Raw genomic sequence first — 23,975 nt, 5'->3', positions numbered from 1 at the left:
TCAGGTACTCTGCTGACCATCCAGATGTTTTTTGAGGCACGAGTCCATCAGTAGTACTGCTTTTGAGACAGCTGCGTTGGAAGCCCACGCTAAGTGTTCATACAGTACTGTGCAAGAGGAGCAGAGGGAAAGTGACTGGCTAGTGAGTTCTTCAGCTGCAAGAAGCAAGTCAGCAAGGCCCAGCAGTCTGTTGTGCACTGATAGCAGGCGTGTCCCACAAGTAATGCAGGTCATTTCAACCTTCCTGCACCCGAGTGTAGCTCCCCTGTCTCCTCTCCAGCTCTCAGTTGTCCATCTGGTTCAGCAACATCTGGGCTCCCTCGGGAATCTCAGCTGGGATTGCACAGCTCACAGAATCCCAGACTGGTTTGTGTTGGGAGGGACCTTAAAGCTCATCCAGTTCCAATGCCCTGCCACGGGCAGGGACACCTTCCACTAGAGCAGGCTGCTCCAAGCCCCTGCGTCCAACCTGGCCTTGAACACTGCCAGGGATGGGGCAGCCACAGCTTCTCTGGGCACCCTGTGCCAGCGCCTCAGCACCCTCACAGGGAAGAGCTTCTGCTTTGTATCTATGTAATCTAAACCTTCCCTCTGCCAGTTTAAAGCCATTCCCTCTTGTCCTGTCACTACATGCCCTTGTAGAAAGTCCCTTTGCAGCTTTCTTGTTGGCCCCTTTAAGTACTAAACCTACCGCCTTTACGGTTTCTGACTGAAGCTGTCTGCCGGAAAGCTGACCCATCATGGATCTCTCTGCATCCATCCCCTCTCCCAGAGCTCACGGACACCGAAGCGCTTTAGGGAGGCGCGGCGGGTGCCACCCTGGCGAGGAAACCCAGCCTCCTCGCCGCTGTCCCCTGCCGCCTCGACCCGCGGGGACCTGCCGGCGAACGGGCGCTGACCGCCTGCAGCCCGCACGCTCACCGGGAGGCGCCGCTAGAGGCCAGCGGGGGCCTGCGCTGGCTCCTCCTCTCGCCGCCTCCCCCCGCGCCGGCGGCTTCCCAGGCTCCTCTCGGGGTAAACAACGATGGCCGCCGAGGAAGGAGGCGGCGAGCCCCATAACAACATGGGGAACCACCTACAGCTGGTGTCCGGTAATGACCGCGGCCCGTGCGGGGAGCCGGCGGGGTCCCGGGCCGAGCCGCGGGAGAAGGCGCCGGGTGTGAAGCGCTGAGCCGCGGCTCGGCGGGCGGGGAGGGGCCGGCCCGCGATGTATGCGTGGGATCGGGAGGAAGGGGGAGCGGGGGGAGCGTGAGGAGCGGGCGGGCGGGAGGGAGGGAGGCCATGTGGGGCCCGGGAGAGGGCGCGGGAGGGCGAGCTCCGGGCCTGCGGGTGGGCGGTGCGCGGTGTGCGGTGTGCGCTGTAGCCGGCTCCCGGAGCCGCAGCCTTCCCACGGGCACAGGTGTGGCGCGTTGGTACTTGCAGTGGACCGAGCCGTGGTGCTGCGGTGGGAGGAGAGAGGCTCTGTCAGGGGCAGATGGGGTGAAGCGCGCTGTGGAGTTCCCAGCGAAGCCGCTGTCTGGGAATGACCCCTGTAAAACCAAACGAGGTCTGAGGAAAGCGTTCAGCGTCAGTTGTTATAGGAAGTGTTATCGGAATGCCCTCTAGTGCCCTCAATAAGCAGGGTAGCAAGAGGTGCTGTGCAGAGGGCTTGAGAGCAGCGCTGGGTTCCGCACACTGTCCAGGCTCCTGCAGTATTTATGCTGGAGTTTGCAGACCGGCATAATTCCCCATACGGAATCCAATTGCATAGTAACGTGCGTTTTTAGTCGGTCTGCAAAAAATACGGTTTCAGCATAACTAACAGGAGAATGTAGCAGTAAGTCCTGCCAGTAACCGGTGTAATTTCCTATAGCAGGAGTTCTGTCAGTATTTTATGCCTGTATATTTAAAACAATATGAAAGTATTTGCGGAATATTTTAGGAAATAAAGCCTTACTATTTCCTGCCCTGTTCCTGCTGAGGCTTGGGGGGGGGAGGAGGGAGGCTATTAGTGTTGCTTTTTTAAATGCAGTTCATAATTCCTCATTTCTGCACAGAGGTGTTGAGAACAGGTTTGATGGTGTTAGTGCACCGGCATAAGCATCTGGGGACGCCTTACCTGCCGCAGAAGTGAGCCTTGTCGTGCAGGGTGTCTTCAGCTCTTGCCTTTCCCTTGTCTCCCTTGTGAACTGGAGGTGTTGCTAACCTTGAAAAAGAAGAAGAAAATCACCATTAATAAAAGTATAAGGGTATAAACAGTGCAGTTTCTGTTGCCTTCCGTCTGCTGCTCTGTGGGGTGGTGGAGGAGCAGAGTGAAGATGGTGTATTTTGACGTTCGCGTGGTGCTGCTGCAGTGAAATGAGTCATCGTTCCTCTCTGCCACCACACAGCAGCTAGTGTGTGGTTTTGGCAAGAAGGAGTAAAAGTTTGCAGGGCACAGTTCTTAATCAGCTGCTGCTAATTCATTCTGTGTTCATCAAAAGGGGTGATGGGTCCTCTCTCTAGAAAGCTGTTAAAACTGCTAATGGTTGATGCAACTTGATGAGAGTACATGCAAACCAGAACATAGTTTTTGATCAAGTCAGGTTCCCTTCACCACCCTGCACTGCTGCTACAGAACCAGACAGAAACTTCGTAATTGCCCTCCGTCAGACTAGTCAAACTACTGTCCATTTTGTATGTCTTAAGCATTTGTCACTCATTTATAGTTATAAATCTGAATGTAAGGGAGGAGAGATTTCATATAGAAATGGAGTATTTTTCACAGTAACTAGGAAGATGATGCCTTACTGCTTTAAGTTATGTAATTAGGTAAAACACCAAAGAGAGTCGGTAACCTCCTTTCTTGTCATGCTGGGTCATTTCTTCTTGAGATAAATACAATATAGGATGGATCTGTGACATCTGTGTGCCATGCCATGCCTCCTACAGAAGGTTCTGTAAACTGTGCGTTAGTAAAAAACAAAGTGAGGTGAAGCAGAAAGATGACCGTTGGCTAAACATTTTGTACAGAGTACATTTAAGAAATGTGTCTGAATGATGAAGAGGGAAAGAAAAGGTTCTCCAAAACCAGCTTGTAATGTCTTCTTCATTGTTCTCTTGTCCTCCCACACTCAGAAATAGTAAGATCTTGTTGAAGGAGGTTAGTGGTAGTACCCCCATTTCTGAAGGAAGGCTTCTTCCTTCTGCAGCAGCTTTCTTTTGTAAGGTTTGCCTACAGCACCTTTCAGTTAAGATAATCGTAGAATCTTTTAAATTTTCCACTCTGGATTATGTTTTAAGATACTAATTTCAAAGGCAAGCAACTAGATAGGCTGCTGTAAAGGTATTTTTCTACCTATCTTGTAATGTAATAGCTTTCAAGATCTAAATGATGTTTTTCAGCACCACTGAGATTATCCATTACCCAGCAACTGTTGGTGTTAGAATCCTGCAGATTGGTTTGCAAAGATTCTGATATCACTGATTATACATATAGCATGAGGTATTTCCACGGTTTGTGGAAATAGGATCAAATAGTGCAGTTAGAAATGTGTGATCACTGCATTTGTTTTGGGTATTTGCATGCATACATTGTATGGTAATGCACAGAACTGGCAGTGAAACCAGCATGTTTTAGAGATAATTACATTTTTTTATTGACTATGAATTTTCATTTCTTTTAAAATATCTATAAAGATATATACAGATAGGTGCGCTATTTATGTTTCCAAGGTAAAGCATATTGAGAATTGTTCTGTTGCCTGAAAGTAATTTTAGGATTGACACATGGAAGTGAGGAAGGTAGTAAATTTTAAGTATTATTTTGTTACTGAAATCCCTTGCAGTCATTTGCTTCCCTAGTAGTTGCCTTTGCTGGGTTTGTGCCTGTGCTGAGGTTTGTGTGTGTGTGTGTGCGTGTGTGTGTGTGTTTGGTATCCACGTAGGAGAGGCTGACAGCAGTGAATTAGTCTAAAATACCAGCAAGAGTCTTTGTGTGAAAGTAGAGGTTCAGGTTGTTTTTAACTTGCTTGCTCTATATGATGCAGTTATAGTGTTCAGGTTTGTACTACTCCAAACACTATATTGTGTCCTACAGTAAATTAAGTTATCTGGCATCCTGGTGTATAGACAGAAGACTTTAGAATTGAGATGAAGTACTACTGCAGTGAAAATCTGACCTGACAGATTTTGTTTAGTGTTTTCTTCCAAGAAAAATTGGTATTTTGCCTTTCAAAAATAGCCTTTCTTTAGCCTTCCAAGAACATTGTTCTTCAGCCTTTCAAGTTTATAAATACAAAAGCTGTTTCCCTGTGAAAGGCTGTAGCCTGGGAATATCTGATGCATTTCTTTGACTGTTTTTTCTCAGTATCAGTCCTTGCTGATTGATTTATGAATATTCTATATGTTCTTAATTAGCAGAGAGTGAGGAAGAGGATGACAATGAAATGGAAGTTGAAGATCAAGATAGTAAAGAAGCTGAGAAGCGAAACGTCATTAATTTTGATACCAGTTTGCCAACATCACATATGGTATGTATTTTGTATATAGTCCATTAAATACAACTTGAAGAGGATTTGATTGGTTTTGTATAATTCTATTGTAATATCCTCAAGATGAAGACCTAGTTTTATTTTATCCTTGTAAATCACCAAAACCTCTTATACTATTCTTGTTTCCTTCCTTACTGTTCTCAGTATTTAGGTTCTGATATGGAAGAGTTTCATGGCAGGACAGTGCATGATGATGACAGCTGTCAGGTGATTCCAGTGCTGCCCCATGTGATGGTGATGTTGATTCCTGGACAGACGTTACCTCTTCAGCTTTTTCACCCTCAAGAGGTTAGCATGGTGCGGAATTTAATTCAGAAAGACAGAACATTTGCTGTTCTTGCATACAGGTAAAATACACGAGTGGGTTTACTGATGCTGTGTAGCATGTATTTTTAGTACAATTTCTTTGGATGCTAAATGAAAAGCAGATGGTTGCATCAGTTCCATGGTGAATAATAGAAGCTGTGTTTTGAAATTGACAAAACTCGTCTTCCAGTTTGTAACAAAAACAATTTTCCAGTTTTCACGTTATTCTGCTTGAAGTATCATGTGCTTGTGTAGAGAAACAGTAAGAGTTTATTTGCTTTCCATGTTCAGTTTCAGTAACTCCTTGAATGTGCTGCTCCATCTTGCTTGTTGATTAAGTCTTGATCTGAAATGTAAAAATCAGATTCTTGTTTTGAGAACTGCATTGTTGTAAAGGTGTATTTGCTTGTTTTGAATGTAAATTAACAAGTCCAGACAGGAGTTTCATGACACAGTTGAGAGACATGAGTTGGTAGAAAAGTGGAAAAGATAAAGGGTATTCTGTGCCAAAAGAAGTAGGGAATGTTTCTCCCTCTCCCCACCCTGCAATTTACTATGGTTTAGTTATGTAGGAGGTGGGAACGGTTATTTTTAAAGTCAATCTAAAGAATTTTGGTACTTCCAGTATCTGTATTTGAAATGCAGGTACATTGGCAATCCCTGTGTTCCCAGTATTTCACCTCTAGAGCCTAAAATAAAACCAAGCCAACTGGTAAACGCTCCCCTCCAACCAAATAAAATATTAGAAGTTGTTTTTGAAATTAAAAACTAATGATTGTATTTAGTTGAAGTTATTTCACCAGGTTTACTTTTTTGGTAAGACTAATTGTGTACAGTCAGTGCAGGTATACTAACTGAAATCTAAGTGAACAGTGCTGTTTGGAGGGTAGGTAACCTTCTTAATTCTGTTACTTCTAGTAATGTACCTGAAAGAGAAGCTCATTTTGGAACCACAGCAGAAATATATGCCTACAGAGAAGAGCAGGAATATGGAATTGAGACAGTCAAAGTGAAAGCAATAGGAAGACAAAGGTTCAAGGTGCTTGAAATAAGAACCCAGTCGGATGGGTAAGACAATTACATATTTAATTCTACATACTGCAAATCTTGTTTCACCAAAACATTTACATTTTACTGCAGGTGCATCTGTGCTTCCAGTAAGGCAGTTGACTAATTGCTATAGGTATTAAATTAATCAGTAGCTTCTCTGCTTATTAAGGAGTTCTGACATTTCCTGTTCCAAGACTCATGTTTATGTCATTGTTAAATTTTGCTATAAAATCCTCCAAAGCATATGTACCTGCAATTTGATTTGGTGCATGTGAGAATATACCTGTCAGAATGACTTTATTTCTGGAAATTATGTCAGGAAAAAGATGGTGATTGGCCAGCATTATAAGTTCTAAAGCTTTATTCCAAAATCTCTCACATCCCTTTTCCAAACCAGATGTGAAATGAGAGGATATGATATCAAGTGTGTGCTTTCTGCTGTCTTGTGGAAAGCGTCCCTGATAGCGACCAGATTCTGTTCCTTTGAAAAACTGTAACTTTCATTTTCTGAAAGGAGACCTTTCTAGAGGTGGTCTGCATTTAACGTGTTCCACTTCTGACCTTTGTATGTAATTGCAGCTTTGAAAGGCTGCAGGCAAGGGTCTGACACAACAGTTAATAACATGCTTGTCTATTTTTATTCTTTGAGTGATCTTTAACTCCTGAGCCTTGACAGCATGCAGAAGGATTCAGCTGTATGATTTAGATATGGAGGGGACAGTAGCTGTGCCCACAGGGGTGGTGGTTTTCATGAGATGTTTCCCCTGAAAGGGGAAGACAAAAGTCTGGTAATAATAGTGGAGAAATAAATTGCTCCTCTTATTTTTTTCCTTTGTAAAACATAAAAGCACACTGAAATGTGCAGATAAATATTTGAATACGAAAATAGGTTCTTGATTTTTGCTGACTACAATCAGCCCATTGCTTTCAGTTTCTCAAATACTAAATCTTGTTTATTTCAACTGTTGTCATAGTTTAGTACATCCTTAACTTCAGCAGGTCTTACCTCTTCCTTTCCGATTGTTCACTGATTCTTCACTGCTAGAAATATGCCACTTCTACTGTTACTGGTTGACAGTTTTCATGTGCTTGTCAAACACACTCAAATCAGCTGTGATAGAGTTCTCTTCTGTATTGCAGTTCTGTTGTTTTCCATATTCCAGTATGATACCTGTGATATTTAAAGCTCCTCTTCTAGCCAGTTTTTATCATATTAGGTAATTTATACCTTTGTCCATTTATGAAGTGACTAAGATCTTCAGCATTTAGTGAAGAGTATGTTGAGTCTTCTGTCATTTTCATGTTCTTCTTGACATTATCCTTTGCACTATGAATTGCATCGTGATCTTCTGCCAGTGTCACTGTCCAGAGATACATGCTCCAGACACTGGTCCTGCAAGCATGTGACTTTTTTTTAGCACAATTGCTAGAGGTTTTGTAATCTTTTCTGCAGGGCCTCTAACACCTTACTCCAAATCTGTAAATCTGCAGCTCATCATCTCACTTCTGCTATTTCTTGGTGTAGAGGCATTGCTTAGTGGCATAGTGCTTTTATGCAGGGGGGGTTGGAACTAGATGATCTTAAGGTCCTTTCCAAGCCTAACCGTTCTATGATTCTGTAGGAACAGCCCAAACTCAGTGGTTTTGTATGCTTCTATGACCTGAAGCTGTAGAAATGAAGAATAGCTACTTGCTATTTCTCACTGTGTAACATTTGCTTACAAATAACATCCTCCAAATTTTACATCTTAGAAAAAACATTTCTTGAACACAAGGTGGCAGTACTTGGACGACTACAGTTAACACCATCGTTAGTGAGAATTCAGTATCCAGAACCAGCTAAGATGTGCAGTGATGTTGTTGTGCTGTTAAAGGATTTTATTATGATGATTTTATATCCACTGACTAGCAGAGTTCACTTTTACACGGCATGTTCACAATGTTCATTCAAAAATATGAATTTTTAAATGAATGAAATAAAGAGTATGAGATTAATTTTAGGCTGAGAGCTCAGTTGTTCAGCCTGGAGAAAAGAAGGCTGCAGGAAAACCTTAGAGCAGTTCCCAGTGCCTAAAGGGGCTGACAAGAAAGCTTGGAGAAGGACTTTCAGATAAAAATCCTTTCTCATAAAGAAGGGAAAATACTGAACTTCTTAGCAAGGAGAAAATTTCTGTAGTTCTTGGTGTTCCCAATTACTAAGTGCTTATGATAAAACATCATTTTAAAGTCTACAGTAAGTTAACAGAGTTCACTGTAGTCCCTGTAAGTAAAACAGGATATTTGTAATAATGTGCATCTCAGCATTTCAGGGTTTCTGATGCATAATACTGTTAAAATATGAAGTCCTTCCTGCTGAACAGTATTTTTACGAGCCACATAAGAGTTGCTGAACTCTTTGTGAATAGGTGACCTGGCTGATGCTAGGATGTTAAAAGATGATCAGAGTCTATATCCTATTTCTGCTGATTTTGAACCCTAGCTAAGCACATAAGCTTTTGTGGTTTGAAGATAGCAAACTGCATTTCAGCTAAACTTCCTTTCTGAGGATTTGATATGTAGTTGCTGACTGTTAGTTTATACCAAAAGTAACTTGAGGAGACAAAACTCTAAATACACAACGCTGAGATGGTAAAATATTCTGCTGGGTTGCCACTGCCAATCTGTCTTTAATCTGTCCACCACAATCAACGACAGGTATCTAGTGCTTCTGTCTTCAATTTATGTAGACCAAAGTCCAGTCAGCACAGTGGCTTTAATAATTTAGCCAAGGGTGTGAGATTATTTGTGTTCTGGAAGAGTATGTGTTTGGTTTGCTACAGATGTGCTGAATGTTCCTTAAGGTAATTTGGTTTACATTAGCATGACTTTAAAAATCTGATTAAATGAATTGCTGCTTAAATTCTATAGTGCTACATAATGATTAATCTATTACACAAGCCTATGGTTTTATAAGCAGTAAAATTCATTTTTTTTCAATTCTTGTATAAGTGTGTATATCTTGTCTCTTTTCTTTTATCAGAATCCAGCAGGCTAAAGTACAAATACTTCCTGAGCGAGTGCTGCCTTCAACAATGGCAGCAGTACAGCTGCAGTCTCTCAGCCGATGCCATATATTTCCATCTTCGAAACCTACATCATGGCAGGACCAAGCTATACAGCAGTGGTGGCAGAAATACCAAAAGGTTAGAATCTGGTTGTGGGGATCTTGATTTGCTGGTTTGATGGTATTTTGACAAGCAGTATGAAAGTCCATCTGTTCATCTTTCGAGGAGGTTGCACAACTGGGATGCTAGATGCCAACCTCCTGCTTTTGTTGCGTATTGTGTGATTGTTTATCAGCCATCCATAGTGGGGAAATACGTGTTTTGTATTTTGAGCTCTCTCTGGTTTTAATTAAAGTATCATTAGATTAATATTATGACATAATCATGTAATACTACAATATTTTTTTATGTAATCAAACACCTCAGAGTTCCAGTTGGTAAAACTTGTAGATAATGAAGTGTTGGTGGAAAAAACACTTAAGTTTATAGGATTTAATTTTTAGGCAGGTTAAAGAAGCATCTTAACTTGTACAGACTTTGCTTGGACAATAAAAGTACTGGTAATCAGTGTTAACAGTGCCAGTGCTCTTGCTTTGTACTTGTCGTCATAATGGTTTGGATTTGAAGTAAAAAGGCTTTCATAACTTCTTCTGTTAATTGTTTGATTTGGGTAGAAGAGGTGTTTAAAGAGCAGAGGTAGTTTAGAGGTGACTCCTAAATTTCAGTGATGAAACAAAAGACTTGTGATACCTTAGTTGTTTGGAAACAGAATTCCGTTTGCTAATTTTGCTTTAAAACCTCCATCAGTCAAAGGTTTGACTTCTGTACCTGCAGTTACATGTCTGTAGAAAACATGGGTCTGTGTTACAATGACAGACTCAAGGGGTTTTTAATCCTGTAAAATATTCCCACCCGGATGGTTGTTAGCTAACAACTAGGCTGTACTTCCTCGTTTTCAGCATATTTTATGTTGCACTTTCATCTTGTAAATTATCATATACCATACATCTGAAGTTCTTTTGTGCTTAGTCATTACCTTTGTCAGATCACAACACTTCCATACAATCCATTTATCCTGGCCAACTGTATTTCTGAATCTGGTTTTTGATTTATTAGTATTTTTTTTTTAACACATTTACCTTATGGAAGAGTTAATATGTAATCCCCCTTATCCCACTTCCCCCTTTTTTGTCTTAACTGAATTTATAAACTTCCTTAAGTCTTCTTGTGGTACTAAATGTGATAAGATAGGAAAGGGTCATAGAAATCTAATTTTTTTCATGAACTGTACATATGCTGACATAGTAGTTATTAGTGGAAGGCGGTGCTTTTACACACAGAGTGGGTGAATTAGCAGTTCCATAGTCTTATTTGTTTTATTTCCTAGTGCTTTTTCAATAAATATGCAGAATTTGCACTTCTTCAGAGAGCTTCCAGAATTTTATTTACTTGACTCTGGTTAAAACAAAAGTAGGAGAGAAATACTCATTATCAAGATGTTGGTATTGTCATCAGGGAATTGCCTTGTACTTTACCATTTTGCTTCACTGGCACAAATTCTGCCTTGCTTGTTTACAGTGTTTCTGTATCGCTGCAGCTGTGGCAGTACTTTGAATCAGGAGGGAATTCACACTAAGATTGTATGGCAGGATTTTCAAGAGTCCTAAGTGGCTGGTGGCAGGCCTAAGCTACAAACTTGTGCGTTGCTCAGGAGAATAATAAGGTGTGATTTGTGCTAGAGACAGCTGTGCTGTTTAAAAGGTGCTAAAAGATGCCTTTATACAAGTGAATGTGCACTTTTACCAGTATACAGCCTTTTCCTTCAGGAGTCTGAAATAAAAATGTACTGTCAAAAGGATAATTTTGCTGGAATAAATTATGTTTCCCCATAAGAAGCACCATGCTAGAGTAGCATCCTAGCATAGATGTACCAGCAAAAGCCGTTAAGGGTAAACCTAGCTCATTCTCAGGCACAGTGCAGGCTTTTCAAAGACCAGCTATCATTAATAGTGGACAGGTCTGCCTGATAAGGTTAATGGGCCAGGAGTTGGCACTGGGGTCAGTAGGAGAGGATGTGGTGAAACAGGTGCTTTTCTAAATACTAAAATTGTGGCTTATGAGTTTATTTATATAACTTTTTATTACTCAACCCACAGTTTCCATCAGTGGTATATAAAAGGAAAGATACCTTGAAGTCTTCTGTGTTAGTAGAGATCTTTGGAACTACCTCCAGAAATTAATATGGAATCCTAGTAACTCCCATTACTGTCAGATGCAGTTAAGGTTTTGTTGTGGTTTAAACCCAGTCAGGCAACTCGTTCATTCACTTCCCCTCCTTCTTGCCCTCCCGCTGCTCCCAGAGGGGTGGAGAAGACAATCAAAAAGAATGCAACTCCCACGGGTTGAGATAAGAACAGTTTAGTAACTCAGGTATAACACAAATCACTGCTGCTACTACCAATGATAATAATGATAAATAACAAGGGAAGAGAATACAACACCTCACCACCAGGCAACCGATAACTCGCCCGACCCCACAGACCAAGCACTCACCAATGCCTCCTCCAACCCCGCAGTCTCCCAGCCCTTCCGGCTCACTCCCAGTTACATCCTGGGCAGGACGTGCTGTGGTATGAAATCTCTTTGGTCAGTTTGGGTCAGGTGTCCTGTCTCTGCTTCCTCCCGTCTTCCCATCCTCCCTGGCAGAGCATGAGGCTCACAAAGTCCTTGGCCAAACCAAAACATCATTGTTATCAGCTCTGTTCCCGAGCCGAAAGTCAAAACACAGCACTGCACCAGCTACCAAGAAGGAGAAAAATGACTGCTACTGCTGAACCCAGGACAGGTTTGGAGCTCAGTTTTTAGTTCAGTGGATTTGATCTCCCTCCCCCGCCCCCCACCCCCCAAAAAAACAAACCCCAACCAAACAAACTATTACTAACAAAGAACTATTGATTCTCAGAGCTCTTGAACAAGTTCATTTATGAGCTAACAGCCCAGAAACACTGTGCTTGGGGAGGGGGGGAGTAATCCCTTTCCAAGACTGGTTCCATCAGATGATACTTGAGATGCAGTACTCCCAGTGTAAGATCATGTTTTATGGACCGAGATGCAGATCCAGAGTAGGGTCATTGTCCTGTTGAACTCTTGTCCTGTCAGTAGAACTGACTGTTCACAATATGTTAGGCTGTACCTCTCTTATCTAATATAATGAGAAACATCAGAAAGTAGAAGTTGCATTTTAAGAATGGTTTCTGCTCCATACAAGAGCTGACCCTGTGTCAGCTGTTACAGAAAATATATTTGCTAATTGGAACATTAACTTGAGTTTCAGTGTTCCGGAATTCTTTCTTCAAAGTACCGTTTATTTGCCGTGGATTTAAGTATTGCCTGTTTTTTCTCATTTGTAAAATAAGGGTAGTTGGCCTCAAGGGGAAAATGAAGTTTTAATTTGTAAATATTTACAGTACAGTTTTGGAAGGCACTGTGGTTATGTAGTATACATTGTTTTAGATTTCTTTTAACCTAAACCTATGCATTTAAATGTATAAAGTCACGGTAGAGAATTAAGTAAGCAAATTACCTTACACTGCTGGAAATCTGGTAGTTAAGGAATGCAGTTATGATCTAGAGTTTCTTGTCTGCAGGATAAGCACAAGCTGAAGACTTTTTAGAAGTTATATTGGTGGCCATGTGTATTTTGTTCCTCCAGATCTGCTCTGTAGTCTTGTATAGATGTTTTTGTACACAATTCAAGTGCACGTTTTAGTCGTGTTCCCAGTGAAGTATGGTACAGGAGCATGGGCCACTTCTATTTTAATTTTAAAACAAAACCATTCAATAAGGAATAGTTACGAGGTCTTCAGGGGATATTTTTCACCCCTATTATTTTTATTTTCCTCCACATTTGTTTCTTACTGAGTGCTCCATTTGGGTCTGAATTTTTCTTCATAGGATGTTGTTAAATAGATATTGTACAATATTTGCTCACTATCTGTGGATAATTATAATAAAGTTGTTTAATAGGTTTCCAGTAGGCTGGTTATAAGCATTGATGTTCAGTAAGCGTTTCTGAAAATGTGATTTCCATTAAAAATAGAGACCAGAGAGTGGAGAGTGATATGAGATTAGACATCAAGACTGCCCAAGTTTTCTTAACCAGTAATTGTTCTGCTGCGTAGAAGCGTCCTCCAGAACTCCTAACTTGTGTGGTGGTATTTATAGTTATGTTTTTAACCGATTAGATTTCTATTTAAAAAATATCATCATATATCCTTTGCATTTATATATGTCAGCTTAAAATACCCGATACATTTGTTGACGTCATCTACCTGGACTTGTGCAAAGCGTTCGACACTGTCCCACACAACATCCTTGTGTCTAAATTGGAGAGACATCAGTTTGATGGATGGACCACTCGGTGGATAAAGAACTGGCTGGATGGCCGCACACAAAGAGTTGTGGTCAATGTCTCAGTGTCCGGCTGGAGACCAGTAACGAGTGGTGTCCCTCGGGGATCGGTGTTGGGACCGGTCTTGTTCAACATCTTTGTCGCTGACATGGACAGTGGGATTGAGTGCGCCCTCAGCAAGTTTGCCGATGACACCAAGCTGTGTGGTTCGGTTGATACCCTGGAGGGAAGGAATGCCATCCAGAGGGACCTTGACACACTTGTGAGGTGGGCTGATGCCAACCTCATGATGTTTAGCCATGCCAAGTGCAAGGTCCTACACCTGGGTGGGAGCAATCCCAGGCACAGCTACAGGCTGGGCAGAGAAGAGATTCAGAGCAGCCCTGAGGAGAAGGACTTGGGGGTGTTGGTCAATGAGAAAATGAACATGAGCCACAGTATGCACTCGCAGCCCAGAAAGCAACCGTATCCTGGGCTGCATCAAAAGGAGCGTGACCAGCAGGTCGAAGGAGGTGATCCTGCCCCTCTACTCTGCTCTTGTGAGACCTCACCTGGAGTATTGTGTGCAGTTCTGGTGTCCTCAACATAAAAAGGACATGGAACTGTTGGAACAAGTCTAGAGGAGGCCACGAGGATGATCAGGGGACTGGAGCACCTCCCGTATGAAGACAGGCTGAGAAAGTTGGGGCTGTTCAGCCTGGAGAAGAGAAGGCTACGTGGAGACCTCATAGCAGCCTTCCAGTATCTGAAGGGGGGCTATAGGGATGCTGGGGAGGGACTCTTCATTAGGGACTGTAGTGACAGGACAAGGGTTCAAACTTAAACATGGGAAGTTTAGATTGGGTATAAGGAAGAAATTCTTTACTGTAAGGGTGGTGAGGCACTGGAATGGGTTGCCCAGGGAAGTTCTGAATTCTCCATCCCTGGCAGTGTTCAAGGCTAGGTTAGACAAAGCCTTGGGTGAGATGGTTTAGTGTGAGGTGTCCCTGCCCATGGCAGGGAGGTTGGAACTGGATGATCATAAAGTCCTTTCCAACCCTAACTATTCTATGATTCTATGATACGGCCTGTTAATCTCCTTATTTTATTTTATTTACTTATGCATTTGACTGATTTGATATAAATAGTTTAATCGCTCCCATGTGGTGGTTTGCTGTGGTTGCTGAAGTACCAGCCGTTGGTGGAAACTAAGGATCAGATGCACTATCTAATAGTACTTGAATTTTCTGAACTGTCTAAATTTTAGATAGATGCTCTTTTGAAAGGCATAATTTCTTATTACTAGTCATTAGGAATACTTGTAATGCTGAGACAGGTTTTCTGGGGAAATCCATATATTGTCATTCTTGCCCAGAAGCTTTAGCTCTCAATGCATTTGAAATGTGGTTTGGAAGCTTCACATTGAAGTACTGGTCTTGATGGTGATAATTTACAGTATCTTTAAATAATCAGGTATCCCTCCTCTGGTTTATTATTTGAGCAAGAACTGTCCCTAACATCTGCTAATCTGAAAGAATAAATATTTGTGCTTTTGATTTTAGAGGAAGTTCCGCTGTGCGAGTTTGACATCTTGGCCTCCCTGGCTCTACTCTCTATATGATGCTGTAAGTTCACCCTATGTATATGTAGGTATATATATGTATACCAAATAATCTACTATTAGTTTTGTATGTTTGAATATGTTATTATTGGATAATATAAAAGCCTTAATTTTGTTGGGTTTTAAGTTACATTTTAAAGAAATGTACAGTTTTCAGTTTGTTGTGAAAGGAGCAGGAACAGCTACTCTTGTGTACGGTTCCCTTGTGCTAGAGCATGTGTCTAGGGTGGATGACAGAGGTTCAGATTCCTGCTGTGTTGTCTGAGTCAGTCGTCTGTCCCTCATGTTCCAGGTAAGTGTTCTAACCACCAGGGTGCTGAATAGTCTTAGGTCTGTCTTTCCTATTGAAGTTGCTTTACTCCTTAAAAAGTACATATTTCTTTATATACACATATATATATATTAGTACACGAGGTACTTGGTGTAAGAGAGGCAGAAGTAGGGAGGAGGCTAGCCCCTCATCTTGTTTATACAGTCTAGAATTTGAGTGGTTGGCTCCTTGTCTCAAATGAGACGTATAACTGTCATGGGCCATTGGTTCATTTTGTCCTCTTTCCCATCCTAGTTTGCTCTTAGTTTAAAACATGTAGATACAAAATGAGCGTGTCATTATTGTAAGTGTTAACAGCTAATGTCCACTTAGGGAAAATAGCTTACTCTACATTTTGCTTCCTTTTTTTTTTTTTTTTTCCTAAGAAAACAGAAATATCTATGTATTTAAATTAGGCTTTTCTTCTAACAAAAGGAAACCTTGATGGAAAGAGTCAAGAGGCAGCTACATGAATGGGATGAAAATCTTAAAGATGAATCTCTTCCAACAAACCCAATAGGTATGATGTTGTTGAGCTGATGAACTCATATCTGGGGTTTGGGTGTTCAGTTCCTAAGAAAACAAGGCTTAGATAATTACCTTCTGTTGTTAGTCCACCCCTCACTTCCACTTTCCAGTGAATTTTGATAGTTGACTTTGACAGAAGGATGATAGAGATTTTAAGGACATGAGCATCCTCCAACTGTGCCACAACATGTTCAGTATAGGAAGTATAACTCTTATTGTGCTCCATGGTGGGAGGAATGTGGTATGTTTCATAAAGAAAGCCAAAAGCATACTAGCTTTTTTAAATTATTATTACATAAGTCTAAGTGTTAGTATGTAGAATCTCTTTGTTCTTACTTCTTGTTACCTCTTATGTAACATGGGGGAAAATAGCACCAGTAACCTAATCACAAAAAAGTTGGGTTCCACCTTTTGCATGCTGCGTTGGGGTTATGCCATAGTGAGCAGGTCTTTTCTCTCTACAGGTCTCTAGGATCTAGTAAAATTTCAAAATCACAGATTTCAGTTGAAGTCTTCCTAAGGGGAAAAGCATTCTCTTCTGTGTAGGCTCTCAAATGCTTAATGAAAGGCAGCCTTCAGTTAAAGTCAGATAAGAACCAAATACAGGAAGTGCAAGCATAAAGAAAAAGATTGGTGTATGGAAATCTCAGTAATTCACTGCCAAAGTGGAAGTCTGTATCAGTGTTGTCTGGGGTCTGTTCTGGTTTTAGTATACATTACCTTACCAGCATGGCTCAGTCTCCATCAGTGGTATCTGGATTGGACAGATACCATAGAAGAGGATTTGTCTGTGCATGATCCAGCCTTTTGGGCAAAAGGATGTACTGAGATGACCTCTAAAAGTCTATTACAAACATAAGTTTTAGCACTCTGTCTGTAACCGAGCAGAAGTAGTAGGGTTTATTGATTTATTTCTCTCTCTAATTCTAACAGGCCTGCTATTTTCTCATTTCTAGATTTTTCTTACAGAGTTGCTGCTTGCCTGCCGATTGATGATGCATTGCGTATACAGTTGCTTAAAATAGGTAGTGCTGTTCAGCGACTCCGGTGTGAATTAGATATTATGAACAAAGTGAGTATTTTTTCTTTACTTGTCATTAAGTTGTTCTCACAAAAAAAAAAAAAAGGAATGACTGTTATAATGTATGACAAAAATGCATGGAATTTCTAAATGATAGTTCTAGATAGCGAGGTTTGGGTGTTCTTTTATTTTTTCCATCTGCTTTAAAAGTTTGCTCTAGAAAGAAAATGCTCTCAATACTAGACTTCATGTTTGTCAGCAAGCAAGAAGCATATAATAATATTTGCTTGTGTTAGAAACCCTATTTCAACCTCACAGCACTTTTTTTAGCCAAGAGATGGTGCTAAAAGTCCAGCATTTCTCATAACCATCTTATGAACCATCATAACCTTGTATTGTTCATAACCTTATGAACATCATAACAGCACAATACACCGCAATCAAGTAGCATCGCGCCATGAAAATTTGTGGATTTTGTAACAAAAGATAAATCTTTGTAGTATTGAGCTACTGAATATGTAAATCTAAGTATTGGACTGCATGGATTTTTGCAAGACATTTATCATCTTCTTAGGCAATACCTTTTTTAAGATGTTCGAAAACTTGGCTTCCCTTCCCAATAATAATACCTACTATAAGTAATATTATATATTATAACTGATAATGCAACTAAGTATCAGTCAACCTCATGTTGAATTTGACTGTTCTGGGAACAGCATTTGCAACAGTTTCCCACAGCAGTTCAGGTGGTTGTTCTCTTTCCAAAGAGAAAGCACTGAAGAGAGCCGTTGGTGTAAAAACAACTTCTAACTGTAAAGTTGTTTATGTGGTTAGTGGTGGTAACTGGAATATTTAGTATTCAGCTCTTGAAAGGAGAGACAAATTAATGTTTTGTTAATACATTCACCTTGCAACGAATAACTGTATACATCCTGATCCTCACCTTGCTGGTTGTAAGGGGATAAAAGTAGTGTCTTAAAAAAACAGTGTAACACTGTTGTGTTTGTCTGCTTGATATGAGCAGTGGAAATTTTGCCTCTTTGCCTGTTTCTGGGGCAGAGAGAACCAGAATAACATTTTACTACTGTTCGTCTTCCCAGAGTTCATGCACCAAAATTCTGAAAGGGAATATACAGAGAAAAGGAAACAGAAAACATTGCTCCCAAATTCTGAGACAAAAATGGACAGGGTTTTGCATGAGGCTCTGTGATCAGATTAAGTTTCGTTGTATTTCTTGAGTCAGAAACTCTGAAAATATTGTGATATTCAGGTACTGCTAAGGGCTGTTCGTGTTCAGCACATTGCGTATTTTCTACAAATCCCAAAGAGACAAGAGGACTTAGGTTACCTTCATAAGACAAAGTTAAGTTTTTAGCCTACACCAAAAAGGTGTTTTCTTCATCAACGTGTGACATGTTACTCTGTAAACATAGAATCGTAGAATAGTTAGGTTTGGGAAGGACCTTAAGATCATGTGTTTTGGTTTACTTTAGAAAGCTGGACTTAACATTTTCGTTGTCCAGAATGTAATTTACAGTGATATAACTGCTGGTGAGACCTAATACATTTCCTTTTGTCTCTTATATCAGTGAATTGTATTATACCTTTAATAGCTTTTCCTGTTATTAAAGACAGTTAACTGTGCTTCTTTTTAAAGAAATGTACATCCCATAAAGGTGTAATACTTCTTTGCATTCTGCTTGACAGTGCTAATTGCAGTAATTAGATAGGATTGGAAACAGAGGAGTGAGATGAAGTAGCTGACTAAATCAGATACTGAGGGATATATGAACATTAGATTATAATCTGTGAGTATAGGTAGTTTAAAAGAGTGAGTGATAGTAAGTGTTAAAGGTCCCTGGCAGGACAGAAAGGCCAGGTGAGCTTTAAGAAGAGAACTGGCACATGGTAAATCCTATCTGTATAGTATAGCAATTTTCCCTATCAGTCTCCAAGATGCATAGACTGTGTTGACACTGTGGGCCACAACCAAGGTCACCTGCAAAAAAGCAGCTGGAGGAAGCTGAAATGCAGCAACAAGCCCAGAGCATCTGTATAGAGGAAAGGAGAGAGAAGAGACTGATGTAAGCCGGTGTAGTATCACATGAGGATTGCAGGAGTTGGAACTCAGAGATACTCAAAAGCACAAGCTGCGATTTGCGGCTTTCAAAGGATGTATGCTCACACAGGGACTTACCCAAGTGAAGATCCTGGTTCCAAAATATAGTGGTTCATTTCTGGGGTAATTTCACATGCATTACCAGTAAAAAGAGGTAGGTGTAATACACCTCCTGAAAATGAATGGTTATGTTCTACTGAGCTCATTTAAGTGCTTATTTTCTGGGCAATGTCAGTGATGAATTGTTTTGTTCTACTATCTACAAATTGTAGAAGATAGATTAATCAGTTTTAATCTTTAAGAGAAAGATCAATGCGTCTCATATTTTTCATGAGGAAATTAAAACCATTGATCTACAGTACTCTCAAATTTAGAAAGACCTAGTGATTGCATTTGTACTCATCTACGTTTTCTGGGTGGTATTTTAGAAGAGCAAAAGGTTTTTTTCTGAATTAGCTTTTTGAGACCTTAGAAGGTTAACTCATTTACTGTGTTTGTGTAGTCAGATCCTCTTCTGCATGTGCATTTTTTGAGGGACAGGGGAGTATACAAAAATTGGTTTGTCTTTTAGATAACAATGTTTACCATAACTAAGTAAAATGCATAGAAAAAAAGGTATCCTTTGGTAGAAAACATAAGTGACTGCTTTCCAGATAAAGAAAAGAATTGATACAAAGTCTGTTCTGAGGAATGGGAGAGACATTTTCATTATTTGCTGCTGTGCTGCCAAGCCTCTGCAGATGAATGAAATTACCCTCTTTGTTTTTCTTTTCAAGTGTACATCTCTCTGTTGTAAGCAATGCCAAGATACAGAAATAACTACCAAGAATGAAATATTCAGGTGAGTGTATTGCTCTTAATCTTTGGAAGGTTTTTGATCAGAAACATTGACACAGGAAAACAGATTAGGTTATGTCTTATAACTGCTGTGTTTTCCATGGCTCTAATAAAATGTCAGTAAATATTTATAGGGCATTTTCTTTATAAAACAAAACAGGTTAGTTTGGTGGTTTTTAATAGAAAGGTTGTAAATCTGAGCACCACCGTGTATATTGTAACAGAAGTTAGTGTGGAAGGAAGGCCATGTTATGCCACTTACTCCAGCACTTCTCCACTGAAGAATTATGCACCCTGTGCTGAGTTTTGAAACACAGATATTTGACACAGGTTTTTTTGTCCTGTTATTTCTGAGTAAAGTTCATGACATCCCAAATTTTATTTCTCAACACTTCATCCTGGCCTGTGTGTGTCAACAGGCCTCAACAGATTAAAATTCACTAATCAGGTGGTATAGATAGATAGGCTCCCAGGATGTTGTCATCTAAGGAAATTGCCTATTTATGTCATTAAACACTGTGATACCATTCTTTATTTTAAGAATATAGGGTTTAATCCTAGTGGCTCCTCTAGGCAGTATGTACCCCTAATATATTTGACCTATACAATATCTTTCATGTTCAACGATGATAAAACTGTATACATTTTCCAAATAATTGCTGCTTCTGGCAGTCTTGACGCTGTTTTCATCTTGGGTAACTAACGTCTGTCTGTGATCTGTGATAATGAAGGTTAAAAGATGTTTTGATTTACAAAGCAAGACTCCCCACGGTTTTATCAGTGCAGTAAGAAGCTGATGTGGTAATTAAAAGCCATCTCATATCTTCTAATCAAATAATGGATTCCAGAAACCATGATTCCTGCTATGTCAATACCATGTACTTTAACAGCAGAATGTTGAGAATGAGTGAACATTTTTGCTTACTTTCAAAGTTAGATTTAAAAGCAGCAGCATAGATTTTAGTTGGTTTTATTGGAAGTCACCATTCAAAAGCAGCAAGAAAAATAATTTGAGTCTATCATGTACTTTTTTATACCAAGCAGTAGGTTTGTGAGGGAAAGATTAATAATGGCCTTAAATGAGGTAGTTTCCACAGCATCCCCCAAGTGATTTGTCCCCTTTAACATACAGCTGGGCGAGGTTCATCTGAGCACAAGAAAGTTTTAATCCTTACTCCCAGTAATACCCTTTTAAATATCTTTTCTGAAATAGGGACTTAAAAAGTAGAGACTTTAGGTAAACAGGAAAAAAAAGCCTTCAGGTAACAGGAATAATTTATTGTCAGTGAGGAATATATGACTGGACACTGAAAGTTGTGCAGTATTAACAAGATTTGACCAATTGTATTTTACATTAGTATCTATTTTCTTTCAATTTTTAATAATGTAATAAAAGGTGCTTCTCTTCCTACAGCCTAAAGTGGTTCTTTTGCTGTGGAAGATAGTTTTGAGCATGGTTGGCAGTTCTTCCTCTGTTTCCATTTGACAGCCTTTGTTTTTTTGTTTCTTCCTTGACTTCTGACAAAATTGTCTGTTGTAGTTTGTCCTTATGTGGACCCATGGCAGCATACGTGAATCCTCATGGGTACATCCATGAAACCCTCACTGTATATAAAGCCTGCAACTTGAATCTCAGCGGACGACCATCGACAGAGCACAGTTGGTTTCCTGGGTAATAACAGTTAAAAGAACTTTTATAAGTAAATGACAGAAATCTGGTTGTAAATGTATTCCTGTGATAGTGAAATAGTAAATACATACATTTTGAAACATAGAACATCATTTCACTCATATGAAATACAGGAAAGTAAATTTACACTTCTTCAAAATACATAATAAACTGGAAAATTCAGATAGAAGGTTTTCAGAAGTTTTCTTTAATCTTTTCAAAATAGGGGAGTTGGAAGATGCTGTTTGGGAGTTTCTTTGTGTATAGTTTTGTGTAAGCTACAACCCAAATCACTGTTGTTTTCTTACAGCTTTCTTTGATCATAAGGTAAATAAAGTACAAATTAAAAACGGAATATATAAATGCAGTTACTCTACTGAGACACTTTTTTAGGTCTAGAAACTGAATAAATGTTACATGAGTTTAATTTACTGACATTTATATTAATCTGATTACCTTTGATATTTATTTAGTTAGCCTGGCTGTCTAAAACAGTAGCAAATTAACTGTCAAGATGTAAAAGATTGCCTAGTAATGACAGGTCTTGCATCAAAATGTCACCCCTCTATTGTAGCTTAAATTTAATCCATAGCTAGATGAGCATTCCTTATGTGCTCATTCAGAAGTTGGAATATTTAACTCTTAAAAATACATGAAATGTCCGACTCGGAACTTCAGTTTCACGAAAAACTCTTTAAATATATTTTCACCAAATCATTTTTCTGTGCGGTCATTTCTGTGTCAAAAGTGTCAAAAATCATTCTGTCCCTTTGGCTATCGTATCCTCTTCTAAAGTAGCAGAGAAGAATATGTTGCTTTATCTGTAGCTAGTCCAAGGTTCTTGACTGATGCTTGTACACAGTTCCTCTTCTGTTTTCTTGTGTTGATCATGGTTTGTGTTTTGGTTTTTTTCTGGATTAGAATCATAGAATAGTTAGGGTTGCAAAGGACCTTAAGATCATCTAGTTCCAACCCCCCTGCCATTGAGTAATGACTTGCAGAGTGTATGGCATACCTGTAGTCTTTAAGGCTCCCTGAAGAAAACCTGTGGCTTATAATATTTGGAGGTATTTTTTCCCATCCTGATGTGTTTTCTCAGCTCTTTTCTTCCTTGAGTCCCAAAGTTTCTTTAAAAACCCAGCTTGAAACTAGTGTTACCTTCTTACCTGATGGGTGAACTGTGTTCTGGTGTTTTACATGCTATCATCAACCTTTTGTTTTGTTTTTGATAGGTATGCCTGGACTATAGCCCAGTGCAGGATCTGTGGGAGCCATATGGGCTGGAAGTTCACAGCTACCAAAAAGGATATGTCACCTCAGAAATTCTGGGGATTGACACGGTCTGCTCTCCTGCCTCGGATTCCAGAAGCGGATGAAGACTCAGGCCACGATAGATCACCATTACTCTGCCTGTAATCCAGTAGCTTGCTTTGGAGATGAACAGGCAGTAGTGTCTCAAATGCGTCTGCTCAGTTCTGCTTCTGATGCTTACTTAAACAACCCAAGAATACAGACACACCCACACACAAAAGAACAACCAACCAAGCAGGCTCGCTATATTTGGGTTTGGTGTGCATCCATGTTACTGTTGTTCCAGACACAATGAGAACTGAAGGTTGAATCTTAAAAATGTCAGATGAGAAGAGGAGGTGGCATGGGACACCAAGGAATCCATCTGATCTCTCTACACAGAACTGAGACTGAACTTTATCCTTCCTTGTGGCACTTCAGAAAATGTTTACTGCTATCAATTCGCAGTGAAAGAAGGTGGGGGGGAATAAAAATCACAAATAGAGTATAATTTATGCAATATATGTATGAAGGTAGACACCAGTTACTTGCTGCGGAGTGTTTTCCATAATATACTTTAAAGTGGTTTTGCTGAGAATCCCTGTTTCTAACTGTGGAGTACTTCAAATTTTATGCTTGTGCTGTTTCTCAGATAGTTGCTGAATAACTACTGAAGAGAGTACAGAACTGAAGTATCTCTTCTGGCTGATACAGTGTGGGAACATCGGTGGCAGTGCTGAAACGGGCAAAAGCAAGAGTTTCTGCTGCCTGCAGTGCAGGATGCCCTTTGGAAGGAAGCAGTGTGAAGTATTTGGTCCTTACAAGTTGTCTGATCTATTTAGTCTATTTGACTTTAGAAGTCTTTAAAATTTTATACAGAATATACAGGTCAGTCCCAGAGCATAAACTACGTTGTCATTTACTGTTCAGTGTGCTTACATTTACTTTTCAGAATGATCTCCGTGAAGAACAGCTTCCCAGCAAAGATGTCCAAGGTTCTGTGCAGTACTTGCTGAAATACATGACAAGGAGAAGGCAACATACGATTTTTCATTTTACAGTTCCATATCATAAAGTAAAATTTAACATTATCAGCCTTACCCGACACAGAGCAAATGTTTTTGAATAAAACAGAAGTTAAAGGCAGTTTGGGGAGAGGGTGTGTGTTTTATGTTGGGTTTTTTTCTGGGTTGCTGGTTTTTTTTGGTCTGAAGTGCTGTCTGTGCTACAGAAATCAGGTGCCAAATTGGGGCAGCTTTTGACATTGACTTACTGGGGA

The 23,975-nt window shown here is 40.1% G+C and overlaps 1 protein-coding gene across 2 annotated transcripts; it reads left to right on the top strand.

The window, feature by feature from the left end:
- The first annotated feature begins 936 nt into the window (after positions 1–936).
- On the top strand, positions 937–22,906 carry CRBN (cereblon). Of its 2 annotated transcripts, none has more exons than XM_057422887.1 (11): positions 937–1,091; positions 4,378–4,490; positions 4,656–4,858; positions 5,736–5,885; positions 8,887–9,049; positions 14,864–14,926; positions 15,668–15,752; positions 16,717–16,832; positions 19,677–19,741; positions 21,278–21,409; positions 22,639–22,906. In XM_057422887.1, the coding sequence occupies exons 1-11, from the start codon at positions 1,025–1,027 to the stop codon at positions 22,820–22,822; spliced, it is 1,341 nt and encodes a 446-aa protein (XP_057278870.1). In that variant the 5' UTR covers positions 937–1,024; the 3' UTR covers positions 22,823–22,906. The 2 variants fall into 2 exon arrangements, with proteins under 2 accessions (XP_057278870.1, XP_057278872.1); XM_057422889.1 differs by having other exon boundaries at positions 954–1,091; positions 4,381–4,490.
- Positions 22,907–23,975: the final 1,069 nt, after the last annotated feature.

Source organism: Pezoporus wallicus, unplaced genomic scaffold (assembly GCF_028554395.1).
Source record: "Pezoporus wallicus isolate ANWC-B61680 ecotype Strahan unplaced genomic scaffold, APGP_CSIRO_Pwel_v1 contig_7073, whole genome shotgun sequence".
In the NCBI taxonomy this organism is placed as follows: Eukaryota; Metazoa; Chordata; class Aves; order Psittaciformes; family Psittacidae; genus Pezoporus; species Pezoporus wallicus.
Note: the sequence above shows the minus strand (reverse complement) of the source record. Positions and strands in the feature narration are given on the sequence as shown.